The sequence below is a fragment of the Festucalex cinctus genome, chromosome 21, assembly GCF_051991245.1.
Source record: "Festucalex cinctus isolate MCC-2025b chromosome 21, RoL_Fcin_1.0, whole genome shotgun sequence".
NCBI classification, from domain to species: Eukaryota; Metazoa; Chordata; class Actinopteri; order Syngnathiformes; family Syngnathidae; genus Festucalex; species Festucalex cinctus.
Window position 1 is genome coordinate 16,831,577 of NC_135431.1, and position 18,702 is coordinate 16,850,278.

General features: G+C 39.0%; 3 protein-coding genes across 4 annotated transcripts in view; 1 reads left to right on the forward strand and 2 right to left on the reverse strand.

Moving 5' to 3' along the window:
* The window catches only part of hadhaa (hydroxyacyl-CoA dehydrogenase trifunctional multienzyme complex subunit alpha a), an 11,051-nt gene extending 8,850 nt beyond the window's left edge, over positions 1-2,201 (reverse strand). Inside the window, exons 1-3 of one of the 2 annotated variants that reach the window (XM_077510347.1) lie at positions 1,346-2,200; positions 897-938; positions 755-825 (exon numbers count right to left, since the gene is read on the reverse strand). The gene's annotated coding sequence lies outside the window, so the exon portion shown is untranslated. Of the gene's footprint in view, positions 1-754; positions 826-896; positions 939-1,345 lie in introns of both variants that reach the window. The other variant, XM_077510346.1, reaches the window with a different exon arrangement.
* hadhb (hydroxyacyl-CoA dehydrogenase trifunctional multienzyme complex subunit beta) lies at positions 1,654-10,503 on the forward strand. Its single transcript, XM_077510345.1, has 16 exons — positions 1,654-1,766; positions 3,688-3,760; positions 3,859-3,888; positions 3,961-4,057; positions 4,152-4,196; positions 4,271-4,370; positions 4,452-4,539; positions 6,225-6,412; positions 6,536-6,716; positions 8,339-8,460; positions 8,522-8,601; positions 8,682-8,729; positions 8,816-8,903; positions 9,025-9,099; positions 9,643-9,807; positions 9,884-10,503. Exons 2-16 carry the CDS (start codon positions 3,694-3,696, stop codon positions 9,917-9,919), a joined length of 1,410 nt encoding a protein of 469 aa, XP_077366471.1. The 5' UTR covers positions 1,654-1,766; positions 3,688-3,693; the 3' UTR covers positions 9,920-10,503.
* Positions 10,504-16,628: 6,125 nt separating this feature from the next.
* LOC144010178 (uncharacterized) lies at positions 16,629-18,445 on the reverse strand. Its single transcript, XM_077510360.1, has 4 exons — positions 18,316-18,445; positions 18,067-18,177; positions 17,434-17,669; positions 16,629-17,359 (listed from the first exon to the last, which is right to left on the reverse strand). The coding sequence occupies exons 1-4, from the start codon at positions 18,373-18,375 to the stop codon at positions 17,140-17,142; spliced, it is 627 nt and encodes a 208-aa protein (XP_077366486.1). The 5' UTR covers positions 18,376-18,445; the 3' UTR covers positions 16,629-17,139.
* Between the last annotated feature and the right edge of the window lie 257 nt (positions 18,446-18,702).

Genomic DNA, 18,702 nt, shown 5'->3' on the forward strand with positions numbered 1-18,702 from the left:
CCCCAATTAATTGGAAAAAAAAAAAACTTTACAAAAATCTGAGAATATTTACTGTTAAAAACCTGAAATTCTGAGGATTTGGACAATTTTAAATAAATAAAAAACTCAAAACAATTCATTGATTAACAAACACAATTCTCCATTAATTTAATTATTTTATTTTCATTTATTTATTTTTATTTTATTTTATTGTTTTAATTGTTTAATTTAATTAATTGCTTGTCAATTCATTGATAAATCGGTGCACTTCTAGACAAGTTTAGGCGAAACAATGACGATTACTCGATTATTAAAACAGTTGTCGATTAATTTGAAAATTATTTGTCAGCTAATAGACTAAATTTTACACCTAATCTAAACAATTCCTCGATTAGCAAAAAAAAAAAAAAAAAATAGCAATTAATTTGACAATCGATTAGTTGTCAATTAATCATTTCATTTCTACTGTGATTTGCGATAATGTGGCCGCAGAATATTGTTAAGATACATGATAGATGATGATACATGATTGAATGTGATGATAAGCGATACATTTTGGCATATATTTTAGATCCGATATTGATAATGACCAATATTGATATTGGATCGGGACATCCCAAGTTGTAACTCAATATCGATGACAATGGACACGCCCAAGTTCGGGATAAAAATGCGTCCATCTCTTTTACTTGATGTCTGCCCCGGCAATAAAGCATCCTGGCTTGCTCGAGATCAGGACTGCACTTTTCACAGCTCGGTCGGTAAACAAACTTACCTTGGATGCCGGATCATTGAGTCGGATGACCGCCACATCGTCCTTGAGCTCGTAGCTGACGTGCGTCCGTGCTTGGTGGAGAAAACGGTGGCGACATATTTTGCATTATTAGTACGTGCAACTTGAGGGGCCATCAAGTTACCTGCTAGCGATGACGTCACAGCGATGCGTCGTCTTGCGTGGCCTGTAACCAGAGACAGATTATCAACTTTGTTCTGTCAATATTTTGTATCACTGATTATTCATTTAAATTACTGAACAGGGGACACATGTTTCCCTGCTGGTCATAATTAATAATTTATAATAAAACACTGAATCTTTAATTATTTCAAACAATTTTGACTCAAAATAGAGACGAACAAATCGTAAAATCAAAGCACATAAGAGTACGAATTGCATACGTATGTGTACAGGTATATTTTTTACGTCACTATAGCACCACCATGCGCCAACTCTAGGTATTGCAGCTGTGATCTAGGTGAAATTTCACCTCGCCTTCCCAATGAAACCGTGAGGCATAGCCTTTGCCGGAAATTCAGCGAAGTTTTGCATTTTAGTAAAATATTGTGTGTGTGTGTTTGTGTCACGTACCTGACAAGAGGAGGTATTTTCTGGTCGGAAATCTGCAGAAACAGCTGGCAAAAAGTGTAGCAGCATGCCTGAAGTGGAACGTATTCGAACTGAAGAGGGCGCAACAGATATTGACAGTCGAGTGGCAAAAGTGTCGAGGTTGTCGCCAGGATATAAATAATCTTCAATAAAAAATATTTAAAGGTAATTACTGGTAAATAATAGATTTTGTAAGTTTTTGAACCATTATGTATTCATATGAAAATGATAAAACAGAAATAAGATTCATATTTTCATTACAAAGCAGTGTTATGTTCTGGCATATTTTTGGTCAGCTAATACAGGCTTTGGGTCCAAGAGACTAAAGCAGGTTTGTAGTCCAACTGAGCTGTGCACGGCAAATCTTTGACAGGGAAGCGAACACGTACTAAGTACTGCACAGGTAAGACATCAACCTCATTATAGTTAAAGTAACTGAATTTCCAATAAAGCATGACATAATTGTCCACAAATATGTTGAAATAATGAATAGGAAGCCTGGCGATGAAAGAAGGCGCTGCCAGCAAGCTAGCAGTCCCATTCTCAACACAATGCTGTAATACAAACCGAATTGTTTCATTTGTGTGTTTGGAAGACATTTTCGTTAAATGCCGGCAAATGCACAATCAACCTCAAAATACTTTTGACCCCGTTTGGGTCTCGACGATCTTAGGTTTGCAGATCTAGGTGAAGGGTCATCGACGGGGTGAGGAGGGTTGAACTAACTGGGTGACCGTCAATGAAATGTCAGATTAACCCACATAAGGATCGCTGCGCCTGCATTTAAATAAATATGGATTTGTTGTGTGTGTGCTCGATTGCCGGCAACTCGTGCTCTGCAGGTATAACGGGCCGAGAAATGACACTCGACGTTGTCACATGGGGGGAAAAAATACGTCACCAAGATTAGCTCATAAGCAGCGAGTGTGGGAATATGATGTGATATGTTTGCTATTTATATTTGTGTAACCAAATTCTAAGTTGCGCTTTTAACTGGTTTTCAAAAATGATAGAATAGACTGAAATTAAGTAAATGAGGGCAAGTTAAGCCGCTTAACTAAGGTTTATGTCTTTTATGTTGTAAGTAATATCTTTAACAAACATTAGATCATAACTTGTGTTGTAAGTAGAATAACAGGCTTTAAATATAAACATTGAAATCCAAGTAAAATACCCTCAGGCTCCAGACTAAATTATTACATTAGATTATTTCTAGTGATGTTCCGATACCGTTTTTTAGCCCCCGATACCGATTCCAATACCCAGCTTTGCAGTATCGGCCGACACCGATACCATACCGATACTTAAGTGTTTTTTTTTTTTTCCCTCAACATGAAAAGCTGTCCCGCCATTGGTTCAGAGCATTCAAGTGCCAATAGGATATCTTAGATTGGCATGCAGTGAACATATCATATCAGTGAATGTCGTGAACGAGCAAGTCACAAGATGCTGCATCCAAAATCGTATATTAGCGTTGGAATTAATGGTATCGGCATGTTACTTGTGAGTACTTACCGATACCACTGTTTTAATGCAGTATCGGCATCGGAACAACACTAATTATTTCCTAAACATTCTCTAAACAGTATTAATGGTTTCCTAAACCGTCTTATTGGTACTTCCTGTTGCAAGGAAATTTTGAACATGTTCAAATTCAAAAATTGATGGTGAAGGGCAAAAATATAATTTGCAAGGATTGTTGCAACGTTTTGCACTCTTGAACAAACCCTGACAAAATACCAACACTCGCTACATGCACACACTTTTAACAATAGTCCTCAATAGGGGTGTTAAAAAAATCGATTCAGCAATATATCGCGATATTACATTGCGCAATTCTCGAATCGATTCAATAGGCGGCCGAATCGATTTTTAAATATCCATTTTTGATGGAAAAATATTCACCAAAACGTCTTAGGTTTCACACCTTAAGCATGGAGGAATGTTATATTAACGGAACATTAAGCCTTAATATTTTATTTTAATGCTGTTCAAACATGAAACAGATTACAACCTGTATAAGACTGAAGTTTCAGATAAATAAATAATACATTTTCATACAAATCTTACATTGTACAAGTTTACTGATTAGTATTTACTAAATTTAAATAAAAATAATCGCAACAATCCACTTGTAAATTCGTATCGGGATTAATCGGTATGGAATCGAATCGTGACCTATGAATCGTGATACGAATCGAATCATCACGTACTAGGCAATTCGCACCCCTAGTCCTCAACTGTCCAATGTCGTTATTTTTGTCCAAGATGCTCTACCCTTGCTTCTTATGACACTGAAATATCATCATACTTTTCTTTTGCAGAACGTGATGGCTTCCATGCTCTTGAAGTCGATGCGGCTCTCACCTGTCAGTCCCTCGTGGGCTGTGCAGTATGGTAAGCCATCATCATACATCACAGGTGTTGGCCCACAATTTTCAGGAATTTGTCTTTATTAAATGATAAGCGCTGAATGTGTGGAACTTGTGTTTCAGCCGCACGATCCCTCAGCACAACGACTCAAGGTGCAGACTTGAGCCACCTGTTTCCATGAGGCTAATGACTGTCAGCGTGCTAAATATGTGTTTGTTTTACAGCTCAGACAAAAAGCAAGAAGACACTGGCCCGCCCTGGCGTGAAGAACATCGTGCTGGTGGAAGGAGTGCGAACCCCCTTCCTAATGTCCGGAACAACGTACGTTTGTTTACATTCCTGCAAATCCGATTTAAAATGGTAGCTTTAGTCAGAAAAGATGACCTCAGGACATCAACTTCACTTTGTTTGTTAGCTATGCTGACCTGATGCCTCACGACCTGGCCCGAGCAGCTCTACAGTAAGTTGGGGTTGTTTTTTGACATCACTGCCATATAACCATTTTATTCAGGAGAATATTTTTGCTTTTGGTAGAGGTCTTCTGCACAAAACAGGCCTGCCCAAAGATGCTGTGGACTACATCATTTATGGGACGGTCATTCAGGAGGTGAAGACAAGCAATGTAGCAAGAGAGGTATTAAAAGACTCATTTGAAAATATGTAAAGGGCCGCATTTAAGATCGATGACGAGCGTCATGCTTGACTGTGTCGTCAGGCAGCGCTGGGTGCCGGCTTCTCGGACAAGATCCCTGCTCACACGGTCACCATGGCTTGCATCTCATCCAACCAGGCCATGACATCAGGTAGGGCAGAGCAACAATTTAGCCACAACAAGCAACATTTATTTATTTATTTATTTATTTATTTTTTTGTTAATAAAACCAGAACAAAAAAAAGACGCCAGGCCTTGGTTTTACTCGCAACATGGTCCTTTTTACGATCAAGAACTAGAAATTAGAGGAATAAAAAAAAAAGAATAATTTTGTGCATTTTTCAGGTTTAAAATGATGTCATTGTTTAGCACCATTTATTTATTTTTTTGTTTATGAAACCAGAACCAAAAAATATCACGCCTTATTTTAAGGTATCAATACTCGCGATGTGGTCGTTTTACGATCAAGAACTAGAAATTGGAGTAATTAAAAAAAAATTTATTAATTACTTGCAATTTTTCAGGAAAAGTGCTCTATTGGCATATATAGTTCTTTCTTTAAAATGATGTCATTGTTTACAACCATTTATTTATTTTTTTGTTTATAAAACCAGAATCAAAATATACCAGGCTTTATTTCAAGGTATCAGTACTCGCAATGTGGTCGCTTTACGATCAAGAACTAGAAATTAGAGTAATAGAATTTCATGAAATTTTTCAGGGAAGATGCTTTATTGGGATGTATAGGTCTTTCTTTTAAATGATGTCATTGTTTAGCTTTTTTTAATTTTTGTAATTTTTATTTTATTTTATTGTATTTTTTATTTGTATTTTTATTCTGGTTTATGAAACCAGAATAAAAAAAATACCAGACCTTATTGCGGCGTGGTTGTTTTACGATGAAGAACTACAAATAAGAGTAATAAAAAAAAATATATATATATATATACATATATATATATATATAATTCCATGCAATTTTTCAGGAAAAATGCTATATTGGCATATATAGTTTTTTCTTTAAAATTATGTTATTGTTTAGCAGCATTTATTTATTTTTTGGTTTATAAAACCAGAACCAAAATATACCAGGTCTTATTTTAAGGTATTGGTACTCCCGACGTGGTCGTTTTACGATGAATGAACTAGAAATTAGAGTCATAATAATAATAATAATAATAATAATAATAATAATAATAATAATAATAATAAATGTTAATGATTATATGCAAGTTTTAAGGAAACATGTTCTATTGGCATACATAGTTTTCTTTAAAATGTCATTGTTTAGCAACATGTATTTATTTTTATTTTTTTGTTTATAAAACCAGAACCAAAAAAATACCAGACCTTTTTTCAGCATTTAGTATCAGTATTGGAGACTATTGGATATCACTTTTTTTCAAGAGTTTTAAATGAAGGTTGTTGTTTTTTTTTCACCAATATTTTATTTATAATATTCAAGCTTCCCAATAAACAAAAACAAAGCAAAAAAAACACACAAAAAAGAAAACTATACAAAAAATGTAGAAAGTAAAAATAATAATATATGAGTAAATAAATAAATGAAGTTATTTTTGAAAGCAAAAATGCTCTTGAAGATTGATTTGAGCTTAAAAAAAATGTGTCTAAACCATGAAATATGTTTGAGCATGTACTGTTAGCATCCATTAATCAATGCCAACAATTTGAGCATAACTTTCTCACTTGCATATTTATCTAAACATCGAATCAAATAAATACACGGATTGAGTTTGCTTCAAACAAACAAACATGTTTGCAATCAGTTCCAGTTTGCGTTGCCTGGCTGACTTTTTGTGTTTGTTTTTGTTCTAGCCGTTGGCCTCATTGCTGCCGGGCAGTGCGACGCGGTGGTGGCAGGCGGAGTGGAGTTCATGTCCGACGTTCCCATCCGTCACAGCCGCAAGATGAGGAAGACCATGCTGTCGCTCAACAAGGCCAAGAGCCTCGGCCAGAGGCTCAGTTTGATTGGCGGCATCCGGCTGGCACACTTCTCACCTGAAGTAGGTTGGAAATCTGGATCTATAGAAAATGACACAAATCATAACATCATGTTCTGGGCACAAGTTTTTGGTAGCCGAGTTTTCAGAATTCTAATGCCACGCTTTGACTTTCCGCGCCCCAAGCTGCCCGCCGTCGCCGAGTTCTCCACAGCCGAAACGATGGGGCACAGCGCTGACCGCCTGGCCGCCGCTTTTGGAGTTTCCAGAGTGGAGCAGGATGAGTTTGCTCTGCGATCGCACACTTTTGCCAAAAAAGCCCAGGATGCTGGTTTGCTGCAGGACGTCATCGCCTTTAAAGTGCCGGGTAAATACATCATCACGTGTTGTATCAGTATCTGCACCTGATTTAAAAAAATAAAATGATAATAATAATAATAATAATAATAATAACACAAAATACATGACAGTAAGCAGTCAAGATGCTTTTATGGTGACAATGATTCAACGGCATGACCTTGTGCTATATATATTTTTGCAGTAGTTGAGCTTTTTTCCTTTTTTTTTTTTTCCTTTTTTTTTCCCTTTAAATACAAATGGACTGAGATGTTTGTTTTATAATCCAGATTATTCCGGAAACTGACACCTTGAGTTGAAATTAGGGATGTCACAATAAGAGCGATATCGTGATATTAAAACTGCCACAATATCGTCGTCGTCATGTTCACAATATTTAAAAGGAACACATCTGTTAAAAATAAGTCAGGTTGATTTCCATTTGTGCAGTTCTAGCACCCTCTAGTGGCTATTTTATTACTGCAATTTAATTTTAATTAGGGATGTTTTGGCCTTCTATGTTTAAAATCTATGCTAATTGTCAGATGAAGGGGAACCTAATTTGCTTGTGAAGCGATCAATGTGTGCTTACATATTAAATATTGTTATTAGAGATTGTAGGTGGTTTATATGCATTCCTGTTATGTACAAAAGCACAATATTGCGCTTTTTTTTTTTTTTTTAGTATGAGCTCTCTTTTTTTTTTTTTACAATATTGTGATCTCTTTTAAATATCGCCAACGCCCCCACAATATCGTGATAATTATTGTATTGTGACCTTCATATCGTGATATCGTATCGTGATGTTTGGATATCGTTACGTCCCTAGTTGAAATACATCGTTCTTTCTGATTTGTTCTGTATTTTGGTTTGTAAAAAAATATATATCTCTTCCTCGTAATTGTTGCTCACTTTCTTTTTTCTTTTTTTTTCTTTTTTTTTTTCTTTTTTTTTTTTAAATGTGATTTGCATGTCAATTGGTAAAATTCCACGTACCTTTTCACATATTTTTGCACACTGCCTGTTAGGGTTGTGCAATTAATCCAAATTCAATTAAAATTTTGATTATTACACTCCACAATTACAAAATCCGCATAATCGTAAAGAAGAAAAAAGATTAATCATAGTTTTGAGTTGTTTAAATTTATAAATTTGCACCTTTTTTTAATCTTAAAATAATTAATTTAATACATTTTGTTTCATCCAAAAGGAACTTGTATAATTATTGTCTTAGGTAGTAAGACAATAATTAATTAGGTAAGAATTAGGTAATAATGTCTTAATATTGACTGACTGACTGTTCTGTATTCAAAATTCAAATCCATTGCAAGGTTTCAGCTTCATACCTCAGTATCCACTACAATTACATACGATGTCACAGATTCTTCTATGGCAGCAATGGTGTAGTGACTACCGTAGTTCAGCGGAGCTTTGACCGGTAAACAGGAGGCAAGGGTTCGAATCCCAAGTTCTCCAGACTGCAATTCAAGTTTTTATTCATTTCCTTTTCAACTACAATTAAAACTGTGTAATTTTCACATAATTTAGCTTTCAATTTACTTCATAAGCATTCAGCGTTCAGCATTCCCACACAATTTCTGCTGAAATTGCACTTAGTCTAGTATATAAACAGTAATAATGTTGTCTTTGCAGGCCGTGATATTGTTTCCAAAGACAACGGCATCCGTCCGTCCTCCAAGGAACAGATGGCCAAACTGAAACCAGCCTTTGTCAAGCCTCACGGCACCGTCACCGCCGCCAACTCCTCCTTTTTGGTAAGGCACGCGCACATGGAAAATGTTAACCTTTACGGCTTCTGCATGTTCACGCTTTCAGACCGACGGTGCCTCCGCTGTGCTGATCATGTCTGAAGAGAAAGCTCTGGCGATGGGCTACAAGCCGAAAGCCTACCTGAGGTAACGGCGCCCCCTGCCGGTTCCCTCCATTTCACCCCAAATAACACCTAATTGATGCTTCTTTGCATTCCTCGCGACAGAGACTTTGTGTTCGTGTCTCAGGACCCGAAAGATCAGCTGCTCCTGGGGTGAGTCTCACTTGCTTATTATATCCCTATCCGATATGCAAGTTTATCCAATTTTTTGTGATCATTTTTCTTTCTGACGCTTTCAGGCCAACGTATGCTACACCCAAAGTCTTAGAACGTGCTGGCTTGACCATGAATGACATAGATGTGTTTGAGTTCCATGAGGCGTTTGCAGTAAGTCATCACAAATCTTTTAGGATAAATTATACAAGAGTTATATGGCTACTGAGCAACAATATTGTTAGAACAGCTATGATGTCATATGGTCGACGGGTCCTCGGTTTGTGTTTTCCAGGGTCAGATTATGGCAAATCTGAAGGCTATGGACTCTGATTGGTTCGCCCAGACATACATGGGCAGAAAGTCAAAGGTAAATCTACATTTTTTTCTTAATCTATCAATTAGAGCTGTCAAAATTAATCGAGTTATTGATTATCAAACTAATTGACAACTATTTTAATAATCAAGTAATTGTTTGGAGCCATTTTTTTTTTATTTACTCATTCACTGCCATTGACGGGAAAAGGCGTCAAATGATGCATTTTTGCTAGGCTGGCAGTGAATGTGTTAAATTTGTCCAAATCCATCAAATTAATTGTTCACTGATTTCTATAGTCCATGATGAAAGAAGACTATCTTCTGTGTTTAATAAAACAAGACAATTATAAACATCTGTTTTTACTTTGGAAAACAGTGACTGAACTGGTAAGAGTGCGTTAATATCCCTTTTTTTTTTTTTTAAATCACTATACGAAGTATGAAATAATAATCAAGAGGGAAAAATGTTTTTGTGATACACTTTAATGCAGAATTTAAAATGAATCTGATTAATTGCTTGTAAAAAATTTTTAAATAGTGACAACACTACTATCAATACTCATTTTCTAACTCTATTTGATAACCTTCCTTAAAGGTTGGTACTCCCCCCATGGAGAAGTTCAATAACTGGGGAGGCTCTCTGTCCTTGGGCCACCCGTTCGGCGCCACCGGTTGCCGACTGGTCACCACGGTTGCTCACAGACTGCAGAAGGAAGGAGGACAGTTTGGACTTGTGGCAGCATGTGCCGCTGGGGGACAAGTGAGTCAAAGCTAACGAGCGTTTTCTGAGAAAACGTCACGTTTTTATTGTATTAATATTTCTCCTGCCTTTTCAGGGTCACGCCATGGTGATCGAAGCCTACCCCCAGTAAAAAGCATGTACATATCCATCACTAACAAACATCATCAGAATACATACAGCCCAAGTGTATATATTTGCACCACTTTGCCTTGATTAGACAGGAGTCAATTTTGAGTGGGTGTGATTGTATAAGATGGCTCTTTAATGTATAGCAGTGAAATGTTGAGGAATGTTGCATTTTGTGTTTTTTAAGGGAATGGCAGAAGCATCATGTCATCAGCACTTTCACTCCACAAAGTTAAGGCCTTCAGAAGAGCTAAAATTGTAGAAAGGTGTTGTTTTTCTTATAAACTGCCGGAATTAAAAAATGTGATGACAAAATAGTTATTCAATTTTGTTTACCATTGCTGCTCACTCATTTTACAATCATTGCCAATGTAGAAATGTTCCCAACTGCTGTCTATTAGGAGACGGAATAACAGTAACCATACAGTTAGCATAATGGACAATTTCTTTCGCAATAGCAAAAAAAATATAAAAAAAAAATTCTGTAAGACCTTGAAGCATTTTTTTTTAACACTTTAAATCCTACATATTTTGGTCGAACAAATGAAACGGAAGTTGCTTTAAAAAATAAAAGTCAGCTGAAACTAACTCTGGTGTCCTGATTTTTGTAGCGAATTCAGCTTGTCAAGTTAGAGCAGCTTGAAGATGCTCATCTTTCGCCTGGCAAGTGAAACCCACTTTGAAAGAAATGGCACAAATTATGTATTTTTTAATCTTTAATTTAGCAAAACTACAAAACAGTAACCATAGATGTTATAATTACATGCTGCAAACATGAAATATACATCACTATTAGTGTACAACATTGAAAAATAATGCCAGGGTTTTCACATACATTCAAATAAAGGTATTACACATATTTGTAGTTTTCAGAGCCATTTCCAGTCACTGGAAATAGTATCTTTGTGAAATTGTGTAAATGTTTTATTTCCCCATCTCAACGAAAAGAAAAGTCTTTGTAAAGACCCTGATAAATTACATGGCGGAAAAAAAGCAATTCACAGCAATAAATTAGTTATATTAGCTGTGACGTATTCTTCGCGAGCAACGTCACTCTTCAGCGACAAAAGTCCTTTTTTTAAATGGCGGCGGGAGAGACATTTTGTTTCATTCCGCATTAAATTAATAGAATTAGAAACACACAGTCATTAAAACGCCAGCAGCTGACGACAGTGGAAACATTTATTTCAAACGAAGTTGTTCGCCTTGCTTCCATGGACTTGTAAGTATTTTTTTGCAAGCGCTTGCTGCCCACGACGTCCGTCCTTCCATAAAGTCGCCATTCTGACGTCATTCCACTGTTTGTTTACTCGGGTTTGGACCACCTCGAAAATCAATTCAATTCATGATAAAAATTGGATTATGCCAATTTCCTAACTACAATACAGACTACATATCTCATTTTATCTTTTTTTAAAATATTTTTTTTACAGCTAATGTTTTATTCGGTAAGAAACTAGCAAATGAAAGACGATCCAACATATGGAAGCAAACATAATTTGGGGGTGTTTATTCAAAGTCAGAATTCAAAATAGGCATTGCCTTCTTTTTGGGATGCATTTGCATGCAGGCCCCTGCCCCAAGATGTGTCAGCGCTACAAAATTAATTGATAGTGAATATTGCTGTCTGCCTCTTGACTACATGACTGATGTTAATGAGGTGAGGGGATGGGGGTGGATGTTACTTTCTGGTGATGTTTAAACAACATGAATATGGAAACTCACGGACGTGAATGGCAGGTGACTTAAAAAGTTGACTTGATAGAAAAAAAGATATTTGGGGGTGAAAGCTGCAGCTTCACCCGCTCAAGTGTTTGTCTAATTCACTTCGGATGTCTGCATTTATATCAACATTTCCCTCTTTTTACCTCGCCCGCCGGGGAGCCTGCTCACACCTCGAGTTGCAGGAGCCTTGTTACCATAACTTCAGTCAGACACTTCCGTTTAAAATGTATTTAAAGATTTAATTCTTAGTTGAAGCCACGCTTGACTCGAGAGTCGATTATGCAGCCGAGCCTGTCACCGGCTGCAGGCGCGGGGAATAAAAACCAATGTTTTACCGCCAAGGCAAAACGCCGCTCAAATGTAAATAGCGGGGAGAGAGACAGGCGAGGTTTTGTGTTTTTAAAGCTTCAAAAAAAAAAAAAAAAAAGTGCCTCAACCCTGCGAGACACCGAAGACACGCAGACACGCGTCGACATGGCGGGCCGCCTCCCTGCCTCAGCGGGCCTTTGATCACGCACAACCTTTTATGGGGGATGACTGGCGGAGGCACCCGCTGCTGTCACTACAAATCTACGCGTCGGAGTTCGGCGAACGCGCGGGGAGGATGCGAGAGGCTGGTGCGGGACGTGTGTATAGAGGAGTGGGACGTGGAAGAGGGGGCGGCGGGTGAAGTCTGCGCGCTTTTATCTCGTCCTCTCTGGCGCACGCGCACACCTGCGCCGTGTTGTGTCGGGGTGGCTCGTGCACACCTGTTCTGCGCGTGACACTTGCTTAAAGTGTTGTTCTCGCCACACGCATGCGCATAGCTTATAAAGAGGCTAGGCGGGACTAGACTAGAACCCAAGGGCAGCAAAAATAAAAACAAAAAGGGCCCCAAAATGGAACCCTGTGGAACACCTTATGACTGTAGGCGGAGTTGGACAAGACTAGATGTATGTAACTTAAAGCATTTCCTCAATTTGAATCCATTTAAGTTCAATTTTGATAAATAATAATGTTGGAATTTAGAAACATCATCGTATGGCGCTGACTAAAGTGCTGCTAATGGTAACTAAACTAAACCAAACACCATAACTTCTGTTGAAATTCAATAAATTAAGGCATTAATTTCCTCCAGACATGTTGGATGCCCTTGAAAAATTCATTCAAACACAAAAACATGTAAATACGTTTTTTAATACTTTGTCTTTCACTCCCAAAAACGTATTATAAGGTTTTAAAAAATAAAATAAAAAATTGTGCAAGAGCATACGTAAGACTTTGATGCAGCTTCTGACATGACGAGGTGGCTTAAAGCAATGCTAGTTATGACAAAAATGGCCAGCAGGTGGCAGAAGAATATAAGCGATCAGCCAGGGCCATGTTGCAACAAGCTCTTTTTGACAGTGTTTTCACCAGGAATGTGAATAATGATGAAACCTTATGCTAATTGCTGCAAAATGGAAACAAATACAAATATATACCTATTTTTTCCTGATGAAAGAAGAGTCTCTAATATTTCTTTTGGTAGGTTCCATGTTTTTATAGCAATATAACACAATATTCTGTTGCAAAATCAGTGAAAATCCAGCCAGGAACAGAGGGGGTTGCTTCAGTCAAAATGGCTGCGAGTGAATTAATGAGTTAATGAGATAGCGTCCTTTTTGCTCACCACTACATATATCTTACTGTCATCCGCTTAAGTGGTAGAAAGTACCACATTTTCTTAAGATGGAATCAAAGGGCAGCAAATACAGTGGAAACAGCAGACACCCCAAAATGGAATCCTGTGGAGCACAATGAGACAATGAGGTCCGGGCAAGACCAACCAAGGCTAACACAAAAAGTTCTTCCTACCTAATAGGATTTTGAATTACATTGAAAATGTAAACAAAGAAGCACGTCTGCCTCCCAGTACGGAGGACTCGGGTTCAAGTCCAGGCTCCGGCCTTCCTGGGTGGAGTTTGCATGTTCTCCGTGTGCCCACGTGGGTCTTCTCCGGGTACTACGGTCTCCTCCCACATTCTAAAGACATGCATGGCAGGTTAATTGGGCGCTCCGAATTGTCCCTAGGTGTGCTTGTGAGTGTGGATGGTTGTTCGTCTCTGTGTGCCCTGCGATTGGCTGGCAACCAGTCCAGTGTGTACCCCGCCTACTGCCCAAAAGCCATCTGAGATAGGCTCCAGCAATCCCCGCGACCCTTGTGAGGAATAAGCGGTCATGAAAATGGATGGATGGATGTAAACAAAGAAAAATGTAGTCCAGCAGGGGCCCCAAAATTGAACCCTGTGGAACACCATACAAAATTTTATCCATACCAACAAAAATGTAAACAAACAAAATGTAACAATTCGATATGTGACCAAGCAGTAGTTACACAAACGCCATCTTTCTTTTGTTGTTTTCGAGACATACCTCCGCACATTCTACAGTGTTCACCTCATCACGTATGACTCCCTAAACGTCTGGAGAGATGAAACTTCTCTTCTTTAGTCAGTGCAGAGAGATGAGTTAAACTAGTATTGGACCCGTGTTCTTAAGACACTGAAGCTTTGTAGATATTTCCAGGGAATTTTGTCATCCTCTGCATCAAACAAACACGCTCACACTTGTTGCTCCCACGTTAAGTGTACACGAGCGGTTGCTGCATTCTTGGAGTGGAGTTGGCGATTTATGAGAAGCGGTAATTGGCTGTCCAGCGAAGCTGTCCGTATGTATCTTGTGTGTGTGTGTGTCGATAGTGTCTGGAGTTCATCATGTTCTCATAACGGGCAGTTAGGCTTGTTGGCCGGAGCCGATCTCCTGTCGGGATTGTAAATGTTATTGATCCGCGTTGGATGGAGACGCACTCTCGAGTCATTAGCAGCCATGCACACCTGCCTCATTAACAGTCCCCGCTCATACACGCACGCTAAATATACACACTAGTTGGCAGCCACTGACTCGAGAGGATGTGTGTGTAGCATGTTGTTGTATGTATACAACGCCTGTGTGTGCGTTAAGGAGCGTGTTTGTGTGTTTGTGTCGTGTGTATGGCATGTGTCGAGAGTCTGTCAGCCGCCGCGTCTCGTGTCAGGGCGAGAGGCGAGACATTAACGACTTCTGTCATTGTGCTGACAAAATGGTGGCAGAAGATTTCCCATGGTGCCCCGATGACTGCTGGCGTTTGTCAACAAGCCCTGTCACCGGCGGTGGGAGGGAGGGAGGTAGGGGGGTTGGTGACAGGCCCCGGACCTGTTCCCATGAGCACTGTGGGGAGAGAAGTGCTGCGTGTATGTGTGTATATGTGAAGGACAGGTTGTCTCTCCGCAGCTTTCATAGCGAGACTGCGAGGAAACCAAAATGAGCTGTCACTGCAATTCCCAGGATGCTTTGCTGTTTAGCATAGAAGCAACAGCGGCTGGTGTGCGCGCGCGCGTGCGGGGGGCCCGCTAAAACCCGCTAAGCTAGCGCCGTGTCTCGCTCCCGCGCGCGCGCGATCGCGCACGCGCCCCGGATAATTAAGCGGAGCAGAAGCTCCCCCTGACGCGAGGCAGTCCTCATCTGCATTTTGGCCTCCGGCGCGCAGTTAGGAGCAATGGCGGATGGAGGGAGGGAGAGAGGGAGTAAAAGAGGGAGAGAGGAAGAGAGAGAGAAGGGGGTAAGGAGCCAATTAGCCAGCTGGATGGATGAGTGACTGACAGCGCTCCTGACACGGCGCACACTGACATGCTGCTACTTTACTACGACACGCACACACTCGTCTCACCTGCTCTCAAAATGTCCCATCACATGACCTTGTCCAGCGAAGGCATCCACTCCCACTTTATGCCACACATCGTGAGAGGGGTCAAAGGTTATGCGTCTAAACATTTAGTGAGGGGGGGGGGGGGGGGATAAAATAAGGTGTGTAGTTTTTATTTGATGTCACTTCCCGCTGTGCTCCAAAAGTTTCGGCGGAACTGAAGCTTATTTTGCTTGATAACTGCTGTGCAAAATTCGGCTTTATTGTTTTTAATGACCTTTTTCTCAGCAGTACGTAGAATAGTGAAGATACTGTTAGCAAGATTGCGCTAAAAATGCAAATTGGACCTTTTTGTGAGCCTTTGGTATACAAGTGTGGAATTGTTGACTGTTTTTACTATAACAGATCACAAACTATGTTGTGAAAGACATTTTCAACAAACAGATGTTTGTAAATGACTTATTATGATTAGTCACAGACGATAACTAGACTAAGTGCAATTTCTGGAGAAATTGCGTGGGAATGCTGAAAGCGGAATGGTAAGATTTGAATGCATGCGGAATGCTTATGAAGTCAATGGAGATATAAATTATGAAATTATGACTTCCTGGTTACTGGGCAATGCACTTTACCAACTGTGCCACCCTGCAGTATCAGACACCTGGTAATGATGATAAGTTATATGTATGGAAGTGGGCGTGGAAAGTGATACTTAGAAAAAGTTCACTGCCTGTCCAATTGAAAATGAATGGGGAAAGGTTGATATTAAACGTTTAAAATTGTGCAAATACTGTAAGTAATGTGGAATCAGATGATATATACCCCGGGAGGTGTGAATTTTTGAAGCTAGTTGGAATTTAAACAGTATTTGAACACAATCAAATGCTTCAGCATTCCCACAATTAGTCTTCTTTCATGAAGGACTACAAAATTCAGTGAACAATTACTGTTGATATGCTGAAACCAGAGCATTTGGACAATTTAAAATTAAAAAATGGCTCCAAACAATTACTCGATTCTTAAAATAGTTGTAAATTAATTGGATAATTGATTACTTGTCGATGAATCGATTAATTTTGACTGCTCCATATTCAACTAAATGAGCTTTCACTATATTAAGCTATTTGTGCTGACTTGCACTGATTTTCTAAACATTGACAGACACAAAACGAGTGCGTATGTGAGATTTATTTCTTACAAACAAAACACCACCACCAAACCATCAATATGTACATAACAGAAATATATATTTATAGAATTTGACAGCAACTGTTTTTAGGAAATGCATCTTACTTAAAATTTAGTGAAATAATTTAAAATTGAGTTTAAAAAGAGTGCAACAATTGATTGAATCAGTCAATAAAAGTGCAAAAACAGTGTAAAAATGTACGATTGTGTACTTGTGTAACATTGTAAAAGTTGGAAAAGCCACTGTTAAATCTGTCCAAATATCATCATAAAAAGAAAAATAATCCTGTCAAAAAATAGCGTTCAAATTCATTATCGGATACAGAGCCTCAAATATGAAAGCTAATGGCTAACGTTTTGGTTGATGCAGCTAAAAATATAAGCAAATCTTCACTTGTTAACTAAAAAACAAAAACAAAAATCAAAACCTAATGTAGTGCTAGGATTCTGATGGATTAAAAAAAAAAAAAATAAATAAAAAATATATACAACACATTTCTTTTTAAAATGCAGATAAGCGGCGTAGGTTGCCTTATAGTAAAAAAGTTCTGGGTTTGTTCTCCTTGTGCTTGCTTGGTCCTCTTCAGTGACTTTCTCAAATCTTTTTCTCAACATGTTAACGACAACTTAGGAGGTTTGGGCTCACGTGTAATATCAACATCATACTGCGGAGGGAGCGCCCCGGCGTCGTACGATGCGGTGATACGCACACGGCCGTCCGCATCCTCTGCTGTTGTGAGCATCGGACCGCCCAGACGCTCCCACAGCATCTGTTTGATGCGACGTCCCTCCGCGAGCCGGTACTCTTCGACTCGGCCATTCTTGAACCTGTGGCGGCAAAAATATAAACATTAAATCTTGGAATAGTGAACAACACATTGACATTTTCACGACAAACAAACCTCAATTTGTCGTATGCGATCTCGTGATAGATACGCCGGTAGTCGTCCACTGAGAGGTTGTGGATGGTCAGTGGTTGAGATGGGGAGGAGATGGCGGGCTGGGGGACGCGAAGCAGGATGGACGCGACTGGTAGGTCATCATGTGGGATGGCTGAGGGAGGAATGGGCGCCTCTGCCTCTGGTTTGCTCTCAGAAGACCTCTTCCTCTTCAGGGGACTTTTGGGCCTCTGGTCCGGCTGGAAGTTCAACACGTTTTAATTACTTTCCGGGAAAATGTGTTGTCAAAAATTGTAAAACTACTACTTTTTTTTATATATATGTTCTATGCACACCTATTTGTCTAAACACAGCATTCTGATTAATAGTACGTTTGTCAAATGATTGAATTAAGCACCTAAATCCACCCCTTATTCTCCATCTAAAGGGGCGGCCATTTTGCCACTTGCTATCGACTTAAAAATGACGTCGCAGTTCTACAGGGTTCAGGTAATGACTAGTCGCAGTTCTACAGGGTTCAGGTAATGACTAGTCACGACTCATCTGTCCTCTGAGTTTGGGTATATGATAGTCTGTAATGTACCAAAGGATAAATATGGATTCATAATTCAGTAGAAAAAAACACTGTTATCTTACCTTGTCCTTTTTGCAACAGGTAGGAGATTTCCTTCTTGCACCACCAGGTGCAAAAGCAAAAGTACTGCACTGATAGTGGGGATGATCTTGCAGAATTTCGGCTACAGAATACTAAAAAAAAAAATCCACAAACAAACAGAAACACGCATTCCGTTTTGAGTTGACAAAGACGTGAGCAAAGCATTACTTGAGGAAAAATGAACGGTTAAACAACATTAAAACAATTTACGCAAATTGTTCAAAACTCACAGTTGACATCATGGCAAGATGCTGCTGACTTGTTGAGCGTAGAAAGTATGAGGTCGACATCTTCACCGGGAAAAAAGTAAAAATCTTCCTTGGAGAAAAGTTTTGCGTCTAACGTCTGCGGTTATTTCCATTAAACGGAATGCACCGATGCAGTGACGTCATCAATTGCGTCATCAATTGTCAGCGGCAGTTTGGTTTAATTTTACTTTTTATTCTACGTAATTATCGGGAATACATAAGCTACACTCGGGACAAATAAAATACTAATCACGTTTTTTTTTGTTTTTTTTAAATATAATATTAAAACAAAACAACCATGGCCGATTAGTACGAGCACCCGGAAGTGCATTTGACCATTAACGAGCGGGGTGGAAAGTGCATCCGGGT